This window comes from Panthera uncia, chromosome B1 (genome assembly GCF_023721935.1).
Source record: "Panthera uncia isolate 11264 chromosome B1, Puncia_PCG_1.0, whole genome shotgun sequence".
NCBI classification, from domain to species: Eukaryota; Metazoa; Chordata; class Mammalia; order Carnivora; family Felidae; genus Panthera; species Panthera uncia.
In genome coordinates, this window is record NC_064811.1 from 125,677,274 (window position 1) to 125,700,957 (window position 23,684).

The following is a 23,684-nucleotide window of genomic DNA, read 5'->3' on the forward strand; positions in this document are numbered from 1 at the left end:
GGCTCAGTCAATTAAGCTTCCGACTTTGGCTCAGGTCATGATCTCACGGTTTGTGAGTTCAAGCCCCACATCCGGCTCTGTGCTAACAGCTCAGAGCCTAGAGCCTGCTTCAGATTCTGTGTCTCCCTCTCTCTCTCTGCCCCTGCCCTGCTCACACTCTCTATCTCTCAAAAAGTGAATAATGTTAAAAAAAAAAATTTTTAATTCACCAAATGTGCAAATTTTTAAAACTCCAGCCATACCAAGTGCTGAGGTGATGTGAATCAATGAGCACTTATACATCACTGGAGAGTATGTAAAGTGATATACCAATCTGGGGGAAAAAATTGCATTATCTTCTAATGTTCAACATCTGCATCTTACAAGTAAACAGTTCCACTTCTAGGAATGTAGAGAGAGAAACTTACAAATATATACAAAATGTATCAAAAATGTTCATCAACTGGTAAATGGATAAAGCCATACCATGGAATACAACACAACTGAGAAAATGAACCCAACTACATGGGTCAATATGGATGAATCTCAAACAATGATAAGTAAAAACAGCCAGCTACAGAAAAATGCATTTAATGTGATATTCTTTATATTAAGTATAAACATGAAATATAAATTATTTACTGTTCAGATGTGTGTTAAAATATACATAAGAAGGAAATAGAAATAATGAAAACACCCAAATTATAACCTTAATTATAAGGGGAAGGAGAGAGGGCATAACAATGATAGACAAAGAAAACTGGGATGGAGAACCCAATGTCATAAATACTGGTAGGTACATTATTCCTTATACATTTTTGTAGGTGTAGAATATTTCATTAAAAACATTTTAAACAAAAGCTATATAAAAATAACTTACACTGGCTTAAATTAAAAAAATAAAAATAAATAAAAGACTAGCAGATTCTCCCAAATCAATTTTTTAACTGACTGTAATGTGACCAAAGGACACATATTAGCCCAAGCTTTTCTAGTTAACTCAACCACCTTACATTACTAAAATACCTTCTCATCTTTGAATATACTGCGCCACCTTGTGTTCAAAAGCTTCAAACTACCCTAAAATTTAGAGAGCCGTATTTGTGAAAATGGCTACTTGAAAATATAAGTTCCTTTATGCTATGCCATGAGGTTTCACTTTATTAAGCACAATAAAAACAACATTTGAAACCTCGTTTTGATTCTGAAGAAATTGGAAAATTTTTCTTCTTAGTGATTCCTTTTAGTTGTTCTTTCACTGTGCTTTCAGAGAATGTCTTTTTTCCTTGCTTTTAAGTACATAAAATTTTTAAATGAGTAAAACACAAAATTATAGACATTTATAACACTAAAATAAATTTTCATTAAAAAAACTTACCTTTGAATGTGTGATTGATAAGGTATCTACCCACACTCGCCAGCCACCCCACTCATATTTGACTGCATGGTAAAGTAGGATTCTGAATATTGCATAAACCATTTCTGTTATCTTTTGCTCATCAGAATTCTTAGGATTGAAATAACAAAGAGAAAGCATCCATTCTTGCCATACAGAACACTGTAACAAGCTCCTGAAAATTATAAGAGGATATTGAATTACTAAAAAAAACTTTTTTTAATTTAAAAAATTAAAAAAAAAAAACCCTCATCTCTAAGAATTCTAAAAAGTAAAAGTTCAAAACAAAATAAGCCAAAAAAAAAAAAAAAAGCCACCTCCATCTATTAAAACAATTAAAGAAGGTGGTACTGAAATTGACTTTAAATATAAGGTACATTACTTATATACCCTTAATGAAAAAAGCATATGGAAAATTCATTGCACAGTATTTTTTAAAGCAATTTTTCTTAGATAAAATTCAAACCTTACCTTCTGTTTTCTCTACTGTTATTAAAAAGTTTAATCATATCAGAAAGAAAGGCTCTGCGAACTTCCATGCTTTCAGGACACTGGGGAGAATTTCGAAGTAGGGTTGCAATTACTTTTAGTATCTCTGTAAGACAATTCATAAATTAGTAAAAACCAAAACATTACAAAAAATTCATGATGGAAGATCACTAATATATTTCTCTAGCTTCCCTGACATAGATGTCTACTGAAAACATCCTTGTATTATAAAAAAAAAATGATCACCTGCAGAAAAAAAATGACAATACATCTATTTAGAAAGCCTCCATGAATAAGGAATTTTTTATTTCATCATTAGAATGTATGAAAGTAAAGCCAAATTTTAAAATGTTATATTAAATAAAATTATGTTATCTATGAATTAAATAATAGTAAAACTAACAATTTTCCATAATTTCTGCCAATTAGTAAAGTTGATCTCAAACTCAAAAGCTGTAATCAAAATCTCAGAAAAAGTTCTCAGCTTTTCAACAAAATAGATGTTTTATGCACAAAGCTTTCCATTTATCATAGCAAATTTTAAAAGCTACTACAATTTTCCTCCATGATTTTAAAAGTGAAATTAGGGGGGCGCCTGGGTGGCTCAGTCGGTTTAGCGTCCGACTTTGGCTCAGGTCATGATCTCACGGTCTGTGAGTTCAAGCCCCGCGTCGGGCTCTGTGCTGACAGCTGAGAGCCTGGAGCCTGCTTCACATTCTGTGTCTCCCTCTCTCTCTGCCCCTTCCCTGCTCATGCTGTGTCTCTCTCTGTCTCAAAAATAAATAAACATTAAAAAAAAAATTGTTTTAAGTGAAATTAGGTTAAAAAACAAATAAAATTAAAACCTATTCAACACCCCAAATACAAATGAAATTGCTACTGTAATGGTCTTAAAAATAACGCTGTCTAAATTTCTAGTATTTAGCTTTAAGGAAAAAAATTCTTTAAAATATATACTTAAATCCAGAACTATAAAGAAACAAAAACAGCTATAACCCTGAATTTAAAATTAAATAAATATATTAAGTTTTTACCCTATTACAATTCAGAACTTCTGAACTAGCCTTTTGCCAAGGTTTTTGGTGAGTGCAAAACAGCAAGTACGAAGATATTTTATCATACAATAAAAGACATTTGGGAAGTAATTTCTGAATTCTTCTAATGACAAATTGAAAAATTTCTCTGCCTGGAAAATGATTACAATGATGATAATAATCATAATAATAATTGTAATGACAATAATAGAAACTTAATTTTGAGAATATACTATCATGAGGTACTATTTTAAGAAAACCCATATATAATGATAGCTAAATACTGATTTTATCCCCTTTTTAGAGATAAGAAAACTGAGGCACACAGAAATTAAGCAATTCACACAACTATTAAGAAACATAAACAATATAAAAACCTGGGCAGGTGATGCTTTTAAACACCATACTATAGTGTGTGCCTTTCTGAGATAGTATATTACATAGATCATACATTCTAAAATTCTTACTTCAATAAGTCATCTCTATAATCATAAAATATAATTTATATTTATATACATATACTCAAGATTTTCTCCTTTTCTTACTCTCTAAAATAATAACAGCAAGTCTCCCTGAAGGATGAGGAAAATTAAACTTCCCAGACATGTTTTTAAAACTAGTACTGAAACAGAGTACCATAAACACAACTCACCGCACAAAAGGTAAATTTCTAAACTCTATAAGTCAGTTATTTCAATGTCAATAATCTTAAAAAGATGAAAAATGTACACTTTGTACAAGTGCTTAAAATTCTAAATATCAAAAGAAAAGACTGTTCAACAAGACTAAGTTCATAAACAATAAAAAAAAAGCAGATATTTTTCAATTCCAAACTTGGTATTCCTAACTTGACATTAATTTAAGATGAAAGCTACCTCCATGGTTCATGTAATTTGGCCTGACATCACTAAATGGTGCAATCAAAACTTTACTGAAAATCTGAACATACATTAAATCAGTATCTTACATACACAATTCTTCAAAACCTCTATATAAACATTTCCACATAACCTAAGGTTAATTAGATGTTATATTCAATATTAACCAAAAATAAAAGTAGCATTATATCATTCCCTATAATGAAACATTCTTTGAACACTATGTTCTCAACAATATCAACTTCAGGTTTTTCTCAGTGACTTTCTTTTTATTGGCAAAAAGTAATTTTTTTTTTTTTTTTAATTTTATTTTTGAGAGAGAGAGAGCACGAGTGAGGAAGGAGCAGAGACAAGGAGAAGCAGGCTCCAGGCTCTGAGCTGTCAGCACAGAGCCTGATGCAGGGCTTAAACCCACAAATTTTAAGATCATGAACTGAGCTAAAGTCAGACGGTCAATCTACTGAGCCACCCAGGCACCCCAAAAAGTACTTATTAAAAGTATAAAAAATAAGGGGAGAAATGTGGGAAAGTACTCAAAGGATACAAACTTCCAGTTATAAGCTGAGTAAGTTCTGGGTATCTAATGTACAACATGGTGACTACAATTAGTTAACAATACAGTATTGTACAATGAGAAGTTACCAAACCAGCAGATCTTAAAAGTTCTCACCACACATACACACAAAAAATTCTAAAGATACTGTGATGGATGTGTTAACTAACCTTACTGTGGTAATCATTTCACAGTATATACATATATCAAATTGTTTCATTAAGTTGTACACCTTAAACTTATACAATATTATATGTCAATTAAATGTCCATAAAAACAAAAACAAAAAAATAAAAGTATGTAAAATACATACGAGGATTCTGTATCTTTACTGAAGAATCAGGATCTGGATGCTGTTTATGTATCACTTGAGTACAAATATGTTCTATAAGAATCTACAGAAGGAAAACAATAGATTAGCATAATCACTGTACCATTAATATAAATGAACATAAGTCAGCACTAATCAATGTTAAGTACACAGTCCAATGCTGTCATGCTAACCATCTTCTGTATTTTATAAAATAAATGATTTCAACATTGTAACTCTATTTTTACTTAATTACAAAACAAGACATCAAACAATCAATACAATGGAGGAAATACTTAATAGAGATGTCCATACTGTTTAATAATTAACAGATTAATAGATTTAAGATGCAGCTATATGTGCTTTATATAACTAATTTCAAAACTGTGTATCAAATCTAAATTACCTTATTTCATCTAGACATTGGCAACTAGCTTATAAAGTCATTCTCAAAATATGAAATAAGATTAAATTCTAAATATATTCTTACCTCAAACAAAACATTATACGTGGTCATTGTGATTAAATTTGTCTGAAGCATGAGTCTTTCTGCTAGCAATGAAAACAATCCATGTCCAAGCATGACTTCAGCTTTTCTTCTGTGAGTTCATAAAAAGAAATAATCAAATGCAGAGTACTATTATCTACTATTTAGTATGCAAGTTGGATGAAGAAGATACAAAAATGTTTTTCACATTATCCACAAATTCCAGCTCAGTAACTCTCCCACTTTTCTTTAACCTAGAATTCATAAGGCCACAAAATCTTTAAGCAGAGAAATACAAACTACAATGTAAGCACAGCTGAAGTTTAAAAAATATATACACAAGACTGGCTATGTCACAGCACACCAAAAATCTTCAGAGCAATTGTTTATTAACTGGTTTCTACTCTCCATCAGCACTGAGCTAAACTCTATTATGGATGAAATCTAAAGCCAAGTAAGTTGTTAAGTAGAAAAACAATGTGGAGAAAAAGGTAGAAAAAATGAAAGAAAATTAATACTGTGAAGATAAATACATGAAAATTAAACTTCCAAGCAAAAATTTAGAAACTAAAGTATCATAAACTTCAATTCTACCCTGAGATTCATCAAATTTTTTCTGCAAATGGCTGGATAGTAAATATTTTCAGCTTTGTGGACAAAATGGGCTCTGTAGCAACAACTCAATACTGCTGTCACAATCTGAAAACAGCCATATATAATAAGCCAATAAGTGATTGTGGCTGTGCCCCAACCAAACTTTATTTACAGTCAGCCAACTGGAATCCACAGAAAGACCATAGTTTGCCAACACTTCTCTACTGCCACAAATGTTAATTTTTATAATAAACCAACATGGTATAAGGAACAATAGGTAGGATATGAATATCTACATTCAGCTAAGAAAAAAATACAAAAATTTCAGTTTTCAGTTATCCATATAACAGAACATACTATGACAACTATCTAGGTTAAAATATCAGCTTTATAGTACAGATAAAGCAAATGATCAACCCCCATGAAATGAAGTCTCCATGGTTTCTAAAATTCCATTTATACAAATGTACTCTTATAATGAATGAAGAACAAATGGAAAATTTATTTCATATAAAACTAACTACACTGGGGTGCTTGGGTGGCTCAGTCAGTTAAGCATCCAACTCTTGATATTGGCTTAGGTCATGATCTTCCAGGTGTGGGATTGAGCCCTGCATCAGGCTCCATGCTCAGCCTGGAGTCTGCTTGGGATTCTCTCTCTCCCTCTCTTTCTGCCCCTCCCCACTTGCACATGCAAAAAAAATAGATAAATATTTTTTAAAAACCTATATATTCCTGTTCCATTTTATTTTTAATATACAGAAATGGGATTAAATTTACATAGATTTTATAAATAAAAATAAAGAGAAGAGGAACTAGAGAAATCACAGAACAAAAATACTATTCCAAAGATTTATAAAATAAAAAGTAATATACTACAACCCATTTTAGATTTCATGAACACTATACTCACTTTGGGGCCAGGTGTTTTAAAAAATAGCCCATTGCCTTGAGAGCTTGTACTCTGATTCCTTCACTTGTCGATGCCATAAGTTTATAGATAACACTGAAGGAATTAAAATTAAAAACAAATTACTAATATATTATTCAAAAGTAAAGATTTAAAATACATAGGTATACATTTATTTTTATATATTCATGATTATAAACCTAATTTCAAGATATGGGTGAATTTAATACAAATTCCTGACATTTAAAAACTTACGTTTCAACTATACTGTCTTCAAGAAACCCGCTTTATACATAATGACACAACAGACTAAAAGTAAATGGAGAAACCATAAACCATGCTAACACTAATAAAAAGAAAGCAAGAATAATTAACACTAATTTCAAAGAAAGCAGACTTTAAAGCAAGTTAAATTATCAGAGATAAGAAGGGCATTGCTTGATGATAAAGGGGGCCAATTCTCCAATAAGACATAATAGTCTATAACATGTATGTGCCTAACCATAGAGTATAAAACAATGTGGCATAAAAATTGATAATACTGCAAGAAGAATAATGGATGAATACACTATTATAATTGGAGACGTTAACATCGCTCTCAGAAACAGATCCAGCAGACAGAAAATCATTAAGGACATAATTGAACTCAACAATACCATCAATTGACTGGATTTAATTGACATTTATTGACTATTTCACCCAGTAACAGCAGAATACACATTTTTCTTAAGCTAACATGGAACATTCACCAAGTAGCTCACATTCAGGGCTATAAAACACATGTAAACAAATGCAAAGATCAGAAATGATATATTGTTTGTTCTCAGACCACAAGGAGATTAAACTAGAAATCATTAACAGAAAGATAGCTGCAAAATTCCAAAATACGTGGATATTAAACAAAATGTTAAAAAATAACATGTAGGTCAAAGAGGAAGTCTCAAGAAAATCTAAAAATATTTTAAACTAAATGAAAATGAAAACAGGCTATTAAAATCTGTGAAATCCAGCAAAAGCAGTCCTTACGAGGAAATTTATAGCAGTGAATTATTAGAAAAGAAGAAAAAACTTAACTCACTAATCAAGCTTCCACCCTAGAAAACTAAAAAAAGAAGAGAATACTCAATCCAAAGTAAGCAGGGGAAAATAAATAAGTATTAGAGTGGCAAACAAAAAAATTAAAAATAGTAAATCAATAGAGAAAATCAATGTAACCAAAAGCTGATTTGAAAAAGATCCATAAAGGAGATAAGCTTCTAGCCAGGTTAACAAATAAAAAAAACACAATTTACTATTTTCAGAAATGAAAGAAGGAACATCACTACAGATCCCATAAACATAAAACAAATAATAAAGGAACACTATGAACAATTCTATGCCCTTAAATTCTATAACCTAGATGAAAGAGACCAGTTCATTAAAAGAGATAATCTGCCAAAACACACCCAAGAATAATTGATGATCTACGATTTTACTAATATGTGGAATTTAAGAAACAAAACACATGAATATATGGAAAGGAGGAAAAGAGAGGAGAGAGGGAAACAAACCACAAGGGACTCTTAATGATAGAGAACAAACTGAGGGTTGCCTGAGGGAGAGGGGTGGGAGATAGACTAGATGGGTGATGGGTAGTAAGAAGGGCACTTGTGATGATCACTGGGTGTTGTACGTAAGTGATGAATCAATGAATTCTACTCCTGAAACAAATACTGCACTGTATAGTAATTAACTAAAATCTAAATTTTAAAAAAAGGGAAAAAAAGAATAACTGATGATCTAAATAGGCTTATAATGACTAAAGATAGTGAATCAATAAATAATAACCTACCAAAACAAAAGGGCCAGAACCAGACTGGTTTATTGGTAACTTCTACCAAAAATTGAGGAAGAAATTATACCAATTCTCTACAATTCCCTTCAAAGGACAGAAGCAGAAGAAATACCTCCTAAACCATTCTATGAGCCAGCATTACCCCATACCAAAATAAAAATAAAAATGAAAATAAACACATTACAAGAAAACTACAGACCAATAAGTCTCATTAACAAAAATGAGGGGCGCCTGGGTGGCTCACTGAGTTGAGCATCAGACTGTTGACTTCAGCTCAGGTCATGATCTCATGGCTCCTGAGTTCCAGCGAGCCCCACATGGGCTCTGCACTGCTAGCACATAGCCCACTTGGGATCCTCTTTCTCTCCCTTTCTGTCCCACCCTCACTTGCATGCTGTCTCTAAGTAAATAAACATTAAAAAAAAAAAGATGAAATAAAATTCTCAAGAAAATATTATCAAATAAATGCAAAAAAACATAAAAAGAATTATATATCATGACAAATTTATCCCAGGGATGCAAGGACTGGTTCAAGATTTGCAAATCAAATGATATAATCTATCATGAAATCAATTAATCTGTAGATAAGAAAATTACTAGTATAAGTAGATATAGAAAAAAGCATTTGAGGGGCACCTGGGTGGCTCAGTCGGTTAAGCGTCCAACTTTGGCTCAGGTCATGATCTCACAGTTCACGAGTTCAAGCCCCACATCAGGCTCTGGGCTGACAGCACAGAGCCTGGAGCCCACTTCGAGTTCTGTGTCTCTTCCTCTCTCTCTACCCCTCCCCTGCCCCTGCTCACTCTCTCTCTCTCTCTCTCTCTCTCTCTCTCTCTCTCTCTCTCAAAAATAAACAAACATTAAAAAAAATTTTTTAAAGCATTTGACATAATCCAACACCCATTCATGTTAAAAACTCTAAATAACCTAAGAATAGAGGAGAATTTTTCTCAACTTCATAAGGACTATCCACAAAAACCCTACAGCTAAGGTACCTAATAGCAAGAAAAATCAAGTCTTCCAAATAAGATCAGGTACAAGACACCACTCCTTTTCAGCCTTGTACAGGAAGTTCTTGCTAATGCAGTGAGGCAAGAAAAGGAAATAAATAGTATACAGACCGTTAAGGAACACATAGAGCTGTCTTTGTTCAAAGAACATCTAGAATTGGCACACACACACACAAAAAAAACCTCCTATAACTAATAAGCAATTATACCAAGGTTGCAGAATACCGAGTTCATATACAAAAGTCAACTGCCTTCCTATATTCCAATAATCAACAAGTGGAATAGGACACTAAAAACACAATACCATTTACAGTAGCACTCCCCAAAAATGAAATACTTAGGTATATACATCTAACAAAATATATACAAGATATGTATGAGAAAAACTATAAAACTGATGCATAAAACCAAAAAAAAGAGCTAAATAAATGGACAGAAAATCTATGTTCATTTACAGGAAGACTCAATATTCTCAATGTCTCAGTTCTCCCCAACTTGATCTATAGATTCAATACAATTTTAACCAAAACCTCAACAAGATATGTGGATATCAAGAAACTATTCTAAAGTTTATATGGAAAGGCAAAAGCCAGGGCAGCTAACACAATTACTGACGGAGATAAACAAAGTTGGAAAACCAATGTTATGTGATTTCAAGATTTATTATAAAACTGTGGAACCTGGGTGGCTCAGTAGGTTAAGTGTCTGACTTCAACCCAGATCATGATTTCACAGTTCATGAGTTCAAGCCCTACATCAGGCTCTCTGCTGCCAGCAAAGGGTCTGCTTCAGATCCTCCCCCTCTCTCCCTCTCCCTCTCTCTCTCTCTCTCTCTCTCTCTCCCCCCCCACTCCTCCCCTGCTCTCTCTCTCTCTCTCAAAAATAAGTAAATGTTAAAAAAAAAGATTTATTATAAAGATATAGTAATCAAGACAGTATGGTATTGGCAAAAGGGAGAGCAAAGGTAGTACAATGGACCAAAGATACTCTTTTTGTTTAAAAAATTTTTTTAATGTGTATTTATTTTTGAGAGAGAGAGAGACACAGAATGCAAGCGGGGGAGGGGCAGAGACAGAGGGGCACACAGAATCTGAAGCAGGCTCCAGGTTCTGAGCTGTCAGCGCAAAGCCCAATTCGGGACTCAAACTCACGAACTGCAAGATCATTACCTGACCTGATGTCAGCCACCTAACCAACTGAGCCATCCAAGCGCCCCTCAAAGATACTCTTTCAAAACACGATGCTGTAACGTCCACATTCAAATAAATGAATCTAGACACAGACCTTACACCTTTCATAAAAATTAACTCAAAATGGACCTAAATGTAAAATGCAAAACTATAAAACTCCTAGGAGACAACGTAAGATAAAACCTAGATGACCTTGGGTATGGTGATACAAGATACAAAACCAAAGACACAATCCACAACAAAATAACTGATAAGCTGGACTTCATTAAAATTAAAAACTTCTGCTCTTCAAAAGACAATAGCAAGAGAATCAGAAGACAAGATAGACTGGGAGAAGATATATGTGAAACACACATCTGATAAAGGACTGGTATCCACAGTATACAAAGAACTCTTAAAACTCAACAATAAAAAAAAGGGAACAACCCTATTTAAAAACGGACCAAAGAACTTAACAGACCCTTACCAAAGAAGATATACAGATGGAAAATTAGCCTATGAAAAGATGCTCCACATTATATGTCATCAGAGAAATACAAATTAAAACAACGAGATACTACTACACACATCTATGAGAATGGACAAAACCCAGAACACCAACAACACCATGTATGTAGAGCAGTAAGAACTCGCATCCAATGCTGGTGGGGAAACAAAATGGTATGGCCACTTTGGAAGAGAGATTTTGGCAATTTCTTACAAAACTAAACATATTTTTACCATAGGATCCATCAATCATACTCCTCAGTATTTACCCAAAGGAGATGAAACCATGTCCATACCAAAATCTGCATATGCATATTTATAGCACCTGTATTCATGACTGGCAAAACTTATAAGCAACCAAGATGTCCTTCAGTACATGAATGGATGAATAAACTATGGATATCTCAACAATGGAATATTATTCAGCACTAAAAAGAAATGAGCTACCAAGCCATGAAAAGACATAGAGAAATCTTTTTTTGTTTTAAGATTCATTTTTTTTAAATTTTTGTTTGTTTTCTTATTTTATTTTATTTTTGAGAGAGAGAGAGAGTTTGAGTGAGTGAGGGGCAGAGAGGGACAGAGAGAATCCCACAAGGTCCAGAGAGAGAGAAAAAAAGAGAGAGTGCAGAGCCTGGAGGGGCTGGAAATGAACCACAATCATGACCTGAGCCAAAGTTGGATGCTTAACCAAATGAGCCAACCAGGTGCCCCAACATGGAGGAATCTTAAATGCACATTACTAAGTGAAAGAAGCCAATCTGAAAAGGCTGTATGATTCCAAACATATGATATTCTGGAAAAGGCAAAACTATGGAGATAGTAACAAGGTCAGTGGGAGCCAAAGATTGGGGGTAGGTGTGGAAGGAATGAACAGGCAGAGCACAGAGGATTTTTAGAGCAATGAAAATACTCTGTATGATAACCAAATGACAGATACATGCCATTATACAGTTGTCCAAATCCACAGAGTGTACAATACCAACAGTGAAGCATAATGTAAACTATAGACTTTGGATGATTATAATGTGTAAATGTAGGTTCACCAACTGTAAATTCTAATGGGTGTGTTGATAATAAGGAAGAGTATACATGTGTGGGGACAGGAGAGTATATGGGAAACCTCTATACGTCCTCTAAATTTTACAACTCTTCCAAAAAAAAAAGTCTTTGAGAAAAACTTGCTTATCTCTACTAGTTATTGTTCTTTTTAATGAAAACCAAAAAATGAGAACAAATTAAAACATTTAGAAAATATGGTGATTTAATATACACCCATAAATATACTTATGCAAATTGTATAGCATAAAGCTGGTTCTGAGTCACTATTTTTTCCTCTACTGCAGGCTTAACAATGCCCTTTGGAAGTTACCACATTTAAGATCAATACAAAGAAAGCACTGTTTAGTGGTAACACATATTTAAATCCGTAAATAATTCTCACCATGGAAAGCAAAGGAACAGGAAAATGAATGATAATGACAACAGGTAATGAATGATAATAAAAAATAAAAAGCAAAAGACTGAAACATAAATGACATCTAAAACAAATTTCATAATCAATTCTCAAAATTTACATAATAATCTAAGTTTTTAAATAATCTCCGAGGGCATTCAGCCACCAGACCACTGATTTGAACATAAACAAAGTATAGAAAAATTTGAGTATCATACACAATTTGAGTAAAAAAAAAAAAACATTCAATTAATTCATTATACCATTTCTTCCCTCATAAACATTTAGAAAAAAATCTGAAAAGTTTATGATTATTTTAAAATACTAAGATTTTCAACTATCCTCCTAGATAAAAATTTTAATGCTTAATAACTAAGTCTGAAATGGGGCACCTGGGTGGCTCAGTTGGTTAAGCATCCGACTTTGGCTCAGGTCATGATCTCACGGTTCGTGAGTTCAAGCCCCACATCAGGCTCTGTGCTGACAGCTCAGAACCTGGAGCCCGCTTTGGATTCTGTGTCTCCCTCTCTCTGCCCCTTCCCCGCTCACACTCTGATGTTTAATGTAAACATTAAAAAAATTTGTCTTCAATAACTAAGTCTGAAAAAACATAACTATGAACAAAAAGTAAAGACCTTGATCCTCTAGTAGCTGACAGAAATGAAATATGTGAAAAGAACTTTGTTTCCTATTAAAATATTAATTAAAAACATCTAGGCCCATAAACATTGTAATCTCATAAAATGAGATATGCGAAACTGGTTATTTTTAATTCAAATTGTATTTAAAAAACTATAACATTCAATTACTGGGACAACACTATTATGTTTATAAAAGTTTTCCTTCTATGATTTAAATTAAGTAAATAAAAATTAAATTATTCGTAAAAGAAATATTAACATAAGCTTAATAGCAGTTTAAAAACCACAACACTCAAAGATATTTTAACACAGAATTAATCTATGAATGCTATAGCTTAACTTAAATAATCTTTGGTTAAAATTACAATGATTTCACCAGAAGATGAACTCTAGATCAAACTATAATTACTTTCAAATTTTTATTAGTATTAATCACATGAGAAGACCAAAATTAATAGAATAAGATCCATATACCTAATATTTATCCTAAAGTAATTTTTTAAGTGTTGAGTATTTTTCACTAAAGCAGAATCCAATTAGTTTATATATCTACTAAACATAACCACTAAACTTTGAAAAACCAAAGCGAGCATATTTTGCTTTCTGATCAAAGTTTAGTCCCTATTTAACACAAAAACCATTCTTCACATTAGAGCAGGAAAATCCTGTACCACTTCAATGACATTTATATATTTTTCTAACTATTAAAAAATTTATAAATATATATACATTTCTCTATTGGAAATAGAAACAAAAGTAGAAAAAGATAAAATTAATCCATAAGAAGCACTATTAAAATTGGGGAATGTTTTCATATAATCTATTTTACTCTGACCATACATATAATCATATAATAAAACACACATGGACATTATATATATAATGTATATATGCACACACATATATATATTTTTTCTATATTGAAATGTAGTATGGCATGTACACTATAGCAGTTTCAATGAAGAAAATATTCAGGTAATAGAAACACCAAAAAGAGTAATTTGAAAAGTAACAAATTATTTCAATCTGTTCACAGACATAAAAATAAATGATTAAAGCTCATGAGACTCAAAAATTAAAAATTTGATACTTAAAATTTAAACAGGGACTATGAAGTGACTGACACTGCATCAGAACACATAGGAAGAATATGTGTTGGAAATAACGTCTCAATGATGTGATGGTGAAAAAAAATTTATATTTAACAAATAAATGAGAAAGTTTATGTCATTTAATGGAAATTAAATTGCCACTTAAAATTTAGAAATGCTACTGACTTCTATTATGCAGTGTAGCATACCTGTATTATCTTGCATCAGGAAAGACTATCTTCCCTCCAATTTTCTCCATTTTTTTCAATTTGAGTCTATGTCACACTCCATTTGACTTTCAGTTAGTATGAAAGCTTCACTAAATATATCTGCGCCCTTTGCATGTTGGCCTTTAAAACTTACGGTAATATATTTTAGGCAGCAATGTGACCATAAACAGATAATGAAATTATATATCAATGCTCCATTTGAATTCTGTCTCTTTAAATCATGAAAGAAATTAAGAAAGAAGTTAAAAAAGAAAAAGCTCAAAAAAGAAGAACAGAAAGATGGAAAGAACAACAGACAGGCAGACAGACAGACAAAAAAGAGAAAGAAAATCTACAATTTACACAATCTCATACTGAATTTTGGACCTAAAAATTATTTCCACAGAACTCCAATTAGATTTAAAGGAACTACCTACTCATCATTCCCAAATTAATTCCATTTTCTATAACTAATATAAATATTCAATACATCTCTTTATTCAGTGTTTTTTAAAAGTAGTTGAACCACATATAGACAGGACTAATTATTCACATTTCCATATATTAGTCCAATTTACATATTTTTCAGTTGTTCACAATAAGTAAAAGACTGGGAAAGTACCAAAATTTAAAGCATACTATTTAAAAAAAAAAAAAGCAAGAATGACTTCCATTAATGCCAACGTGGAAGTCAGCATGTCCCTCCACAAAAAAAGACAGAAATAAAATTAAACAACACTTTCACATGCAACCATTCAACCAACAAAACAACAAATTGAGAGGCATTAATTCTTGAGAAATTACTACACACTGAGGTAAGAAAATCAAGAGTTACAAGAAAACTAGATTAACAATAAGTAAACAATTAGGAAATTTCAATAAACTATAAAAAAGCACCACATGGCCCCTGGGTGACTCAGCTAGTTAAGCGTCCAACATCCACTCAGGTCAGGTTCTCATGGGTTCGTGAATTCAATCCCTGCATAGGGCTCTGTGCTGACAGCTCAGAGCCTGGAACCTGCTTCAGATTCTGTGTCTCCCTCCATCTCTGTCCCTCCCCCAATTGCGTACATGCCTCTCTTGCAAAAGTAAAATAAACATTAAGAAAAATTGTTGGGGGAGGGTGCGCCTGGGCGGCTCAGTTGGTTAAACACCAGACTTCAGCTCAAGGTCATGATTTCACAGTTCATGGGTTCGAGCCTTGCATGGGGCTCTGTGCTGAAACCTGGAGCCTGCTTCAGATTCTGTGTCTCCCTCTCTCTCTGCCCCACCCCACTTATACTCTGTCTCTCTCTCTCTCTCAAAAATAAACATTTTTAAAAATTTTTAATTAAAAATTTTTTTAAAAAAGAAATACAAGAATCTAGAGTTGAAAAGTAAATAAGAAAAATGAAAAACTCACAAGAGGCACTCATTAGCAAATTCATATGGCAAAAGACAGAATCTGTGAGCTTTAAGAGCTTTAAGACACAATCTGTGAGCCCAAAGAACAAAGAAAAAACGATGGAAGATAAATTAGCGAACTTTTAGAAACCTGTGAGACAATGTAGTATTCCACCATAGCTATAATGCAGGTGTCGGAGGAGGAGGAGGAGGAGGAGGAGGAGGAGGAGGACGAGGAGGAGGACGAGGAGGCAGAGGAGAAGGAGAAGGAAGAGGAAAGAGGAAGGAGGAAGGAGGAAGGAGGAAGAAGGAAGAAGAAGGAAGGAGGAAGAAGGAAGAAGGAAGGAGGAAGGAGGAGGAGAAGCGGCGGCAGCGGCAAGAAAAATTTCTGAAGAAACCATGGGGAAAAATCTGGCAAAAAGTGATGGAAAAACATTAACTTGCAGATTCAAGAACTCAATAAACCAAAAAAGGATAAAAACAAAGAGGATCACAATTAAACAAAATAGTCAAAATTCAAAGACAAAGAAAAAAGCTTAAAAGCATCAAGAGAAATAGGACTCAACCCAAAGAAAACAACAATACAAGGATGACATCTCATTGAAGATAGTAGAGGCCAAAAGTCAATTAAATCACAAAGTGCAAACAGAAAGCTATCTGTTAAAATTTTATATCCAGAATAACTATTATCAAAAAATTAAGACTAACAAAAGTATTTTCAGATGAACAGACTGGGAAAATTCATTACTAACAGACATGTCTTACAAGAAATAAAGTCCACAAAGAAGAAAGGAAATATAATATCATAAAACCATTAAATAGAAAATAATTTTTAAAAAACGAAAAAAATCAACAGGGAGTTCTGGTTCAATGAAGATGGAGTGAAGCTAATAACAGCCTCTCAGTCTTACATATTAGAACCAAAACCACAAGAAAAAATGCAAAAAGCAATTTCCTAAGTACTAAACAAAAGCAGTTGCATTGGTGTAAAGGAGGTAAAACTTGGGAGAATTACCCATTATGAAGGTAAGGAGTCTCAATTTTTACTTTTCCCTTCTAAATCTGACCCAAAAGTGAGCCTTTATTTCAGAGGTGGATGTCAGAAGCTCAGCTGGCAAATAATGTGACAAAAACTGTCCTTTGGTTAGGGGAACTAACAAAACGGGTTTGTACAGGAGGTGGGGTGCGGGGAAGGAGGACACAGGGTGTGGTGTAGACCTGAAAAGAAGGAAATGGGAAAGAAAGATCCTCAAAATCTTTGTAAAAGCCCATAAAAACCCAAGGCTAACCCAAGAGATATACCTGCAAGGGGCAGACAGCCCAGAACAGCAAAATCTTTCTGTATTGAAAAAAGACTTGAATTATCACCCAATTCTTCACCTAATTCCTGAGTACATTATGTGCAAAAAAGACACAAATCAGGACAAGACAGGTTTTTTAAATGAGTGATATCTGTAACCCCTACACACAGAGGATAAGTAGAACTTGTAGTCTGACCCTTCTTATTAAAACAAGCAAAACATCAACATTTGTTGATTTTAACAAATTTTTTAACAAAACACATTTAAACAAAACACATAGTTTATAAAAGAACATTCACAACATCTAGGACACATTAAAAACTTACTCAACATACAAAGAAGCAAGAATATGTAATCATTTGTCACAGGAAAAGACACTGAACAAATGCTGATGAGATGGGCAAATTGTTGGAACTATCACACAAAGATATCAAAGGAGCTATTATAAATATACTCCAGAAGGTAAAAGGAAACACAGTCTAACAGGATCAGAAAATAGTTCTCAACCAAAAGAAAAAGTATAAAATTAACCATATTAAAATTATACAACTTTACAAATGTACAAATCTAAAATAAAATATTCATGAGATGAGCTTAATATCAAAATATAAAAAACAAATCTCCATAAAGTTGAAGATCAAGTTTATCATACATAGCAAGCTTCTTTATCAATAGACAGTATCAAATGTGAAGAACAAAGAAAGAAGATTGAAATAAAAAGCCCTAATATTCACATTACTAGAGACCCAAAGTAAAAGGAAAAAGATATAACTGAAGCAAAAAGTATGAAAATAAGGGTCTAAAGCTTATCAAAATGTGATAATTACAAAGAAAGCATAATGAAACTGTAGAAGGGCTAAAGAATATGTCTTTATAGCAAGTACAAAAATGTAGTACCTTTTACTTAGCCAACATTGAAATAACCATACATTTCTCATTAGAAACTATGGGTACCAGCAAACAATGGAAAAATATTTTAAAGTACTAAAATAAGTAAAATTTCACACAGAATTCTATATGCACCAAAAATATCCTTGCATGAAGGCCAAATAAAATTATATTCAGAAAAAATAATTCAAAAATTTATTTCCAAAAAAACTGCTCAACAAGAAATCCAAATACAGTTCTTCAAGAATGAAAAATGAGGGGCACCCAGGTGACCCAATTGGTTGAGCGTCCAACCCTTGATTTCAGTTCATGATCCCAGGGTTGTGGGATTGAGCCTTGCATCAGGCTTTGCACTGAGCATGGAGCCTGACTAGGATTCATTCTCTCTCTCTCTCTCTCTCCCTCTCTCTCTCCCTCCCTCTCTCCCTCCCTTCCTCTCTCTCTCCCTCTGCCCCTCTACCCTGCTCATGCTCTCCCATTCTAAAATAAATAAATACATACATACATAAATACATAAATAAATAAAACTGTAAAGATATGGAAAATTTTTTAACATTTTTCTTCCCTTACATTCTTTAAAACACATATAACAAGTGTAAATAAAAACTGTAACATTGTCTAGAGAGACTAGCAATATATTATGTGTAATAAGAAACAATGGTGGAGGAAGGGGCACCTGGGTGGCTCAGTTGGTTAAGCGTCCGACTTCGGCTCAGGTCATGATCTTGTGGTTCACGAGTTTCAAGCCCTACGTCAGGCCCTGTGCTAACAGTTCAGAGCCTGGAGCCTGTTTTGGATTCTCTTTCTCTCTCTCTCTCTCTCTCTCTCTCTCTCTGCCCCTTCCCCTGCTCGTACTCTCTCTTCCTCTCTCTCTCAAAAATAAAACATTAAGAAAGTTAAAGAAACAAACAAACAAACAATTGTGGAGGTTAAAGGGACAAATAAAATTGAAATGGTTCTAGATTCTATGTGAAGAGGTAAAATATTAACTCAAAGTAGACTGAAATCTCTAGTGCAACCACTAAAAAGATTACCAAGATAGATACAAAACCAAGAATTAATTTTTAAAAGAATACTAAAGGAATTCAAATACAAGGAACACAGGAAAAGAGAAACAGATGGGAAAAATTATACTGGGACAAATAAATAATAAAATGCTAGGTGTAAATAAAGCCTTATCAGTAATTATGTTAAAAGTAAGTAGTCTAAACACAATGAGAAGACTTAGTTTCTCAGAATATAGTTTCAAAACTAAAAAATTCAATTATACTGTGTGTTTTAGTAATAGTTTTCCACAAAAGAAGAAGCAACCGAATGTGTATATAGAGAAAGACAAAAAGATTTAAGGAATTGGCTCTCACAATTCCGGAAGCTTGATAAATCCAAAATCTGCAGGGTAAACACATACTCTGGAGATTGAGAAAAAAGTTATAAAGTCCAAAGGCATACTGTTGGCAGAGTTCATTTTTATTGGGGGAGATGAGTCTTTGTTCTATTAAGGCCTTCAACTGGCCTGATGAGAAACCTACTTTTCTCAAAGTCCACCAATTTAAACATTGATCTTATCCCAAAAAATGCCTTCACAAAAATACCCACAATAACGTTTGACCAACTATCTAAGCACTGTGACTCAACTATGTCAACACAAAATTAGCCATCACAATGTGTCAATAAGAAATTCAACTGAATACAAAGATACAGATAGGGGCACCTAGGTGGCTCAGTCCATTAAGCATCTGGCTCTTGATTTCAGCTCAGGTCATGATCTCACAGTTTATAGATTCAAGCCCCGAGTAGGGCTCTGCACTCACAGAGCTGAAGCCTGCTTGGGATTCTCTCTCCCTCTCTCTCTGCCACTCCCCCAGCTCACACGCACTCGTGCTTTCCCCCACCCTCCTCCCCTGTCAAAAGGAAAGAGGAAGGAAGGAAGGAAGGAAGGGAGGAAGGAAGGAAGGAAGGGAGGAAGGAAGGAAGGAAGGAAGGGAGGAAGGAAGGAAGGAAGGAAGGAAGGAAGGAAGGAAGGAAAGAAGGAAGGAAGGAAAGAAGGAAGGAAGGAAGGAAGGGAGGGAGGGAGGGAGGGAGGGAGGGAGGGGGAAAGAAATAGGTAAATTAAAAGTATAAGGGGAAAAAAGATATACCACGCAAACCAAAAGCAAAAGAAAGCTGGAGAGCTATATAAATATCAAACTAAGTAGATTTCAGATGAAAAAATAAGTTCACAGATACAGAAGAAAATGATATAATTATAAAAGCATCAGTTCACCAAAAAGACATAAATAACAATCTTAAAATATAGGCATACTTAACTTCAGAGTTAAAAATACATAAAGAAAAATAAACCTACACAGAAATGAAAATGGAAAAAACATAATTATAGTCATATTTCAATAATCATCTCAATAAATGGTAGAAGAAACAAAGCGTAAGAGCATAGAAGATTTGAAGAACACTGCCAACCAACTTAGCCTAATTGACATTTACAAAACAATTCCATCCAGAAACATCAGAATACATATACTTTTCCAGTGCACATGGAATATTTAGCCATATATACCATACACGGGTATGGTACCAGTATGGTACACCATAAAGCAATTCCCAATAAATGTAAATGAATTTAAGGCATACAAAGATACTTGCAGGCCACAATGGAATCAAAATTCAAATATTAAAAGATCTCTGGAACACACTTCTTTAAGGCACATGGATAATACATGAAATTAAAGGAAAAATAGAAGCATTTTGAACAATAAAAATGTAATTAAAGTAAAAGTGCTTATGAAGAAATTTATAATAATAAATGCCTATGTTCAAAAAGTCTTAAAAAGTGAAACAATAATAAATTTGATCAACTTCTTGCCAGAGTGATCTGAAACAAGAAAAATTATCAGTATCAGAAATGAGAGATGTCACATCACTACATGTTCAAGAGAGAATTAAATGCAAATAAGAGAAAAACTATACCAATAAATTTGACCATTTAGATAAAAGACAATTTATCAATAGAAACTTATCAGGGGCACCTGGGTGGTTCCCACTCTTGATTTAGGCTCAGGTCATGATCTCTAGTCCATGAGTTTGGGCCCAATGTCCAGATGTGCACTGGCAGCATGGAGCCTGCTTGGGATTCTCTCCCTCTCTGCCTCTCTCTTGCTTGCACTCTCTCTCTCTCTGACTAAATAAACATTAAAAAATAAAATGTAAAAAGAAAGGAAACTTATCAAAGCTCATCACAGAAGAAATAGGTAAAAAAAAAAAAAAAATAGCCCTATATTTATTAAGGAAATCAGAACTGTAGCAAAAAACCTCCCTATGAAGAAAATTTCACATAAAAATAACTTCACTGGTAAATTTTACCAAACATTTAAAGAATAAATAACAATTACTCTATACAAACTCTTCAAAAAAGTTGAAGAGTAGGAAATACTTTCCAAATCATTCTATGAGGTAAGCATTTACTCTGACACTTCAATCAACAGACTCTGAGTAAAGCAGATTACCCTCCATAATTTGAGTGGGCTTCATACAACCCGTTGAAACCTTTAATAGAAAAGAAGACAGGCACCTGGGTGGCTTAGTTAAGCTGGCAACTCTTGATTTTGGCTCGGGTCATGATATCATGATTCATGGGATCAAGCCCTGCATCAGACTCTGTGCTGACAGCGTGGAGCCTGTGTGGGATTCTCTCTCTATATATATATATATCTCTCTCCCTCTCCCTCTCTCTCTCAAAATAAATACACATTTAAAACAGAAGGAGAAGAAAAAAAAACTAACCTCCCTAAAAAAAGAGGGAATTTTGCCAGCAGATTGCCTTTGGACTTAAACTGCAACATCAGCTCTTACATCTCCAGCCTGCAGCCCTCCCGACCATGTAAATTTTGGACCTACTGGCCTCAACAATCACATGGGCCAACTCCTTAAAATCAACCGTCAATCAATCAGTCAATCTCTCTGTCTCTCTCAACTGGTTCTTTTTCTCTAGGTAACTCTAAAAATACACTCCCTTAAGGATAACATATAAAGCCATCTTCTAATAGCAAACGAGCATTGAAAAGTACTAAAAAAATATTTGAAATAGAGAACTGATGTGGGAAATTTACTGTAACTAGATCATTAGTTACCGTAGCTTATCATCTGGCAAAGTTGTTCTTAAAACTTTTGTGGTCCAAAATCTTTTTATTAAATGAATGATTTAAAACAAAAGTATTCTGGTTTTGTTGTTGTTATGGACTAAATGTATACCTCCCAATTCATATGTTAAAGCCTTAATACCTAGTATGGCTATATTTGGAGATGGGGCTTAAAAGGAAGTAATTCAGAAAAAATAAGGTCATAAGGTTAGGTCCTTGATACAACAGAAATAATATCCTTATAAAAAGAGACAAGAGAGCTTTTTTTCTCCCTCCAGAGAGCTTTCTCTCTTTCTCTTCCTTCATACACATATAAACAGGTCATGTGAACACACAATGGGAAGGTGGCTATCTACAGTTTGAGAAGAGAGCCCTTACCAGACACCACACCTGCTGATACCTTGATCTTAAATTTCTAGTCTCCAAAACTGTAAGAAAATAAATTTCTGTTGTTTATGGAACCCGGTCTATGATATTGTGTTATGGAAGCCCAAGCAGATTAATACAATGATGATTTGGGATTGGGTATAAAGGTAGTGATATTTAAAAGGGAGGAAAGAGATCTTTTCTTGCGCCACAAATGAGTACTACTGTTCTAGGATCTAAAGATAACACTGTTAAAGAATTCAATCTTACAATACCTGTCTAACAGCAGTAGCCATACAAAATATTCACATGATTTATTTGATCAGTCTTCACAAATTAAATAGTAACACAGCCTCTATAAAATTAAAGATTTCTTAAAAAAAACATAACACATAAAACAGGTCTTATATCCTAACTCATTTATAATACATGATCCATTAGTACTTCCCATATGTGAGAATCTTCTATCATTTCCAAACTAAACTCTTATATTAAATATAATTAAATCCCTGATATACAACACCTACCGTAATCCATTCCTCTGGTCAAAAGCAGGAATCATAGAGTTAGGATGTTCTGACATTAATGCAACAAGCAGTTGTAGGACATCCATTAGATTGTCGTCCTAAAATCAATGTAGAAATTTTTTAAAACAAGGAAAAAAGAACTTTTTTGAACACTGTATACTTCCAAAACAAAAGAAATTCTAACTTAAAATAATAAGTAGATATATGAGCAATATATACGTGTTTTTAACAAACTGGTTCTTAACAAACCAGTTTGTTATATATATATATTGAGCAATATATACTTGTTTTTAACAAACTGGTTTTTAACAAACATATACATATTCATCTGTTTAACTCAAAATACACATCACCAAATAGTCACATAGTTTCTTAATCAAAGAAACAAAACCCCTCTTACAATACAGTATCAAGATTTCCGAAAACATATTCTATAGATATACTAACATCTGACTTAACAGGATTTTTTAGAGAAGGTATACACATCAAGAAATTGGGGGAAGCGAAGACTAGGTTGTTTTCTTTTTTATAGCAAAACA

General features: G+C 33.4%; 1 protein-coding gene across 4 annotated transcripts in view; it reads right to left on the minus strand.

Moving 5' to 3' along the window:
- LRBA (LPS responsive beige-like anchor protein) overlaps nt 1-23,684 on the minus strand; it is a 785,855-nt gene that overhangs the window by 617,167 nt on the left and 145,004 nt on the right. For all 4 annotated transcript variants that reach the window (XM_049632267.1, XM_049632266.1, XM_049632264.1 and 1 more), the window contains exons 17-22: nt 23,146-23,243; nt 6,634-6,726; nt 5,130-5,238; nt 4,643-4,724; nt 1,847-1,970; nt 1,358-1,550 (exon numbers count right to left, since the gene is read on the minus strand). In XM_049632267.1, coding sequence (XP_049488224.1) covers nt 1,358-1,550; nt 1,847-1,970; nt 4,643-4,724; nt 5,130-5,238; nt 6,634-6,726; nt 23,146-23,243 — 699 coding nt within the window. The remainder of the gene's footprint in view (nt 1-1,357; nt 1,551-1,846; nt 1,971-4,642; nt 4,725-5,129; nt 5,239-6,633; nt 6,727-23,145; nt 23,244-23,684) is intronic.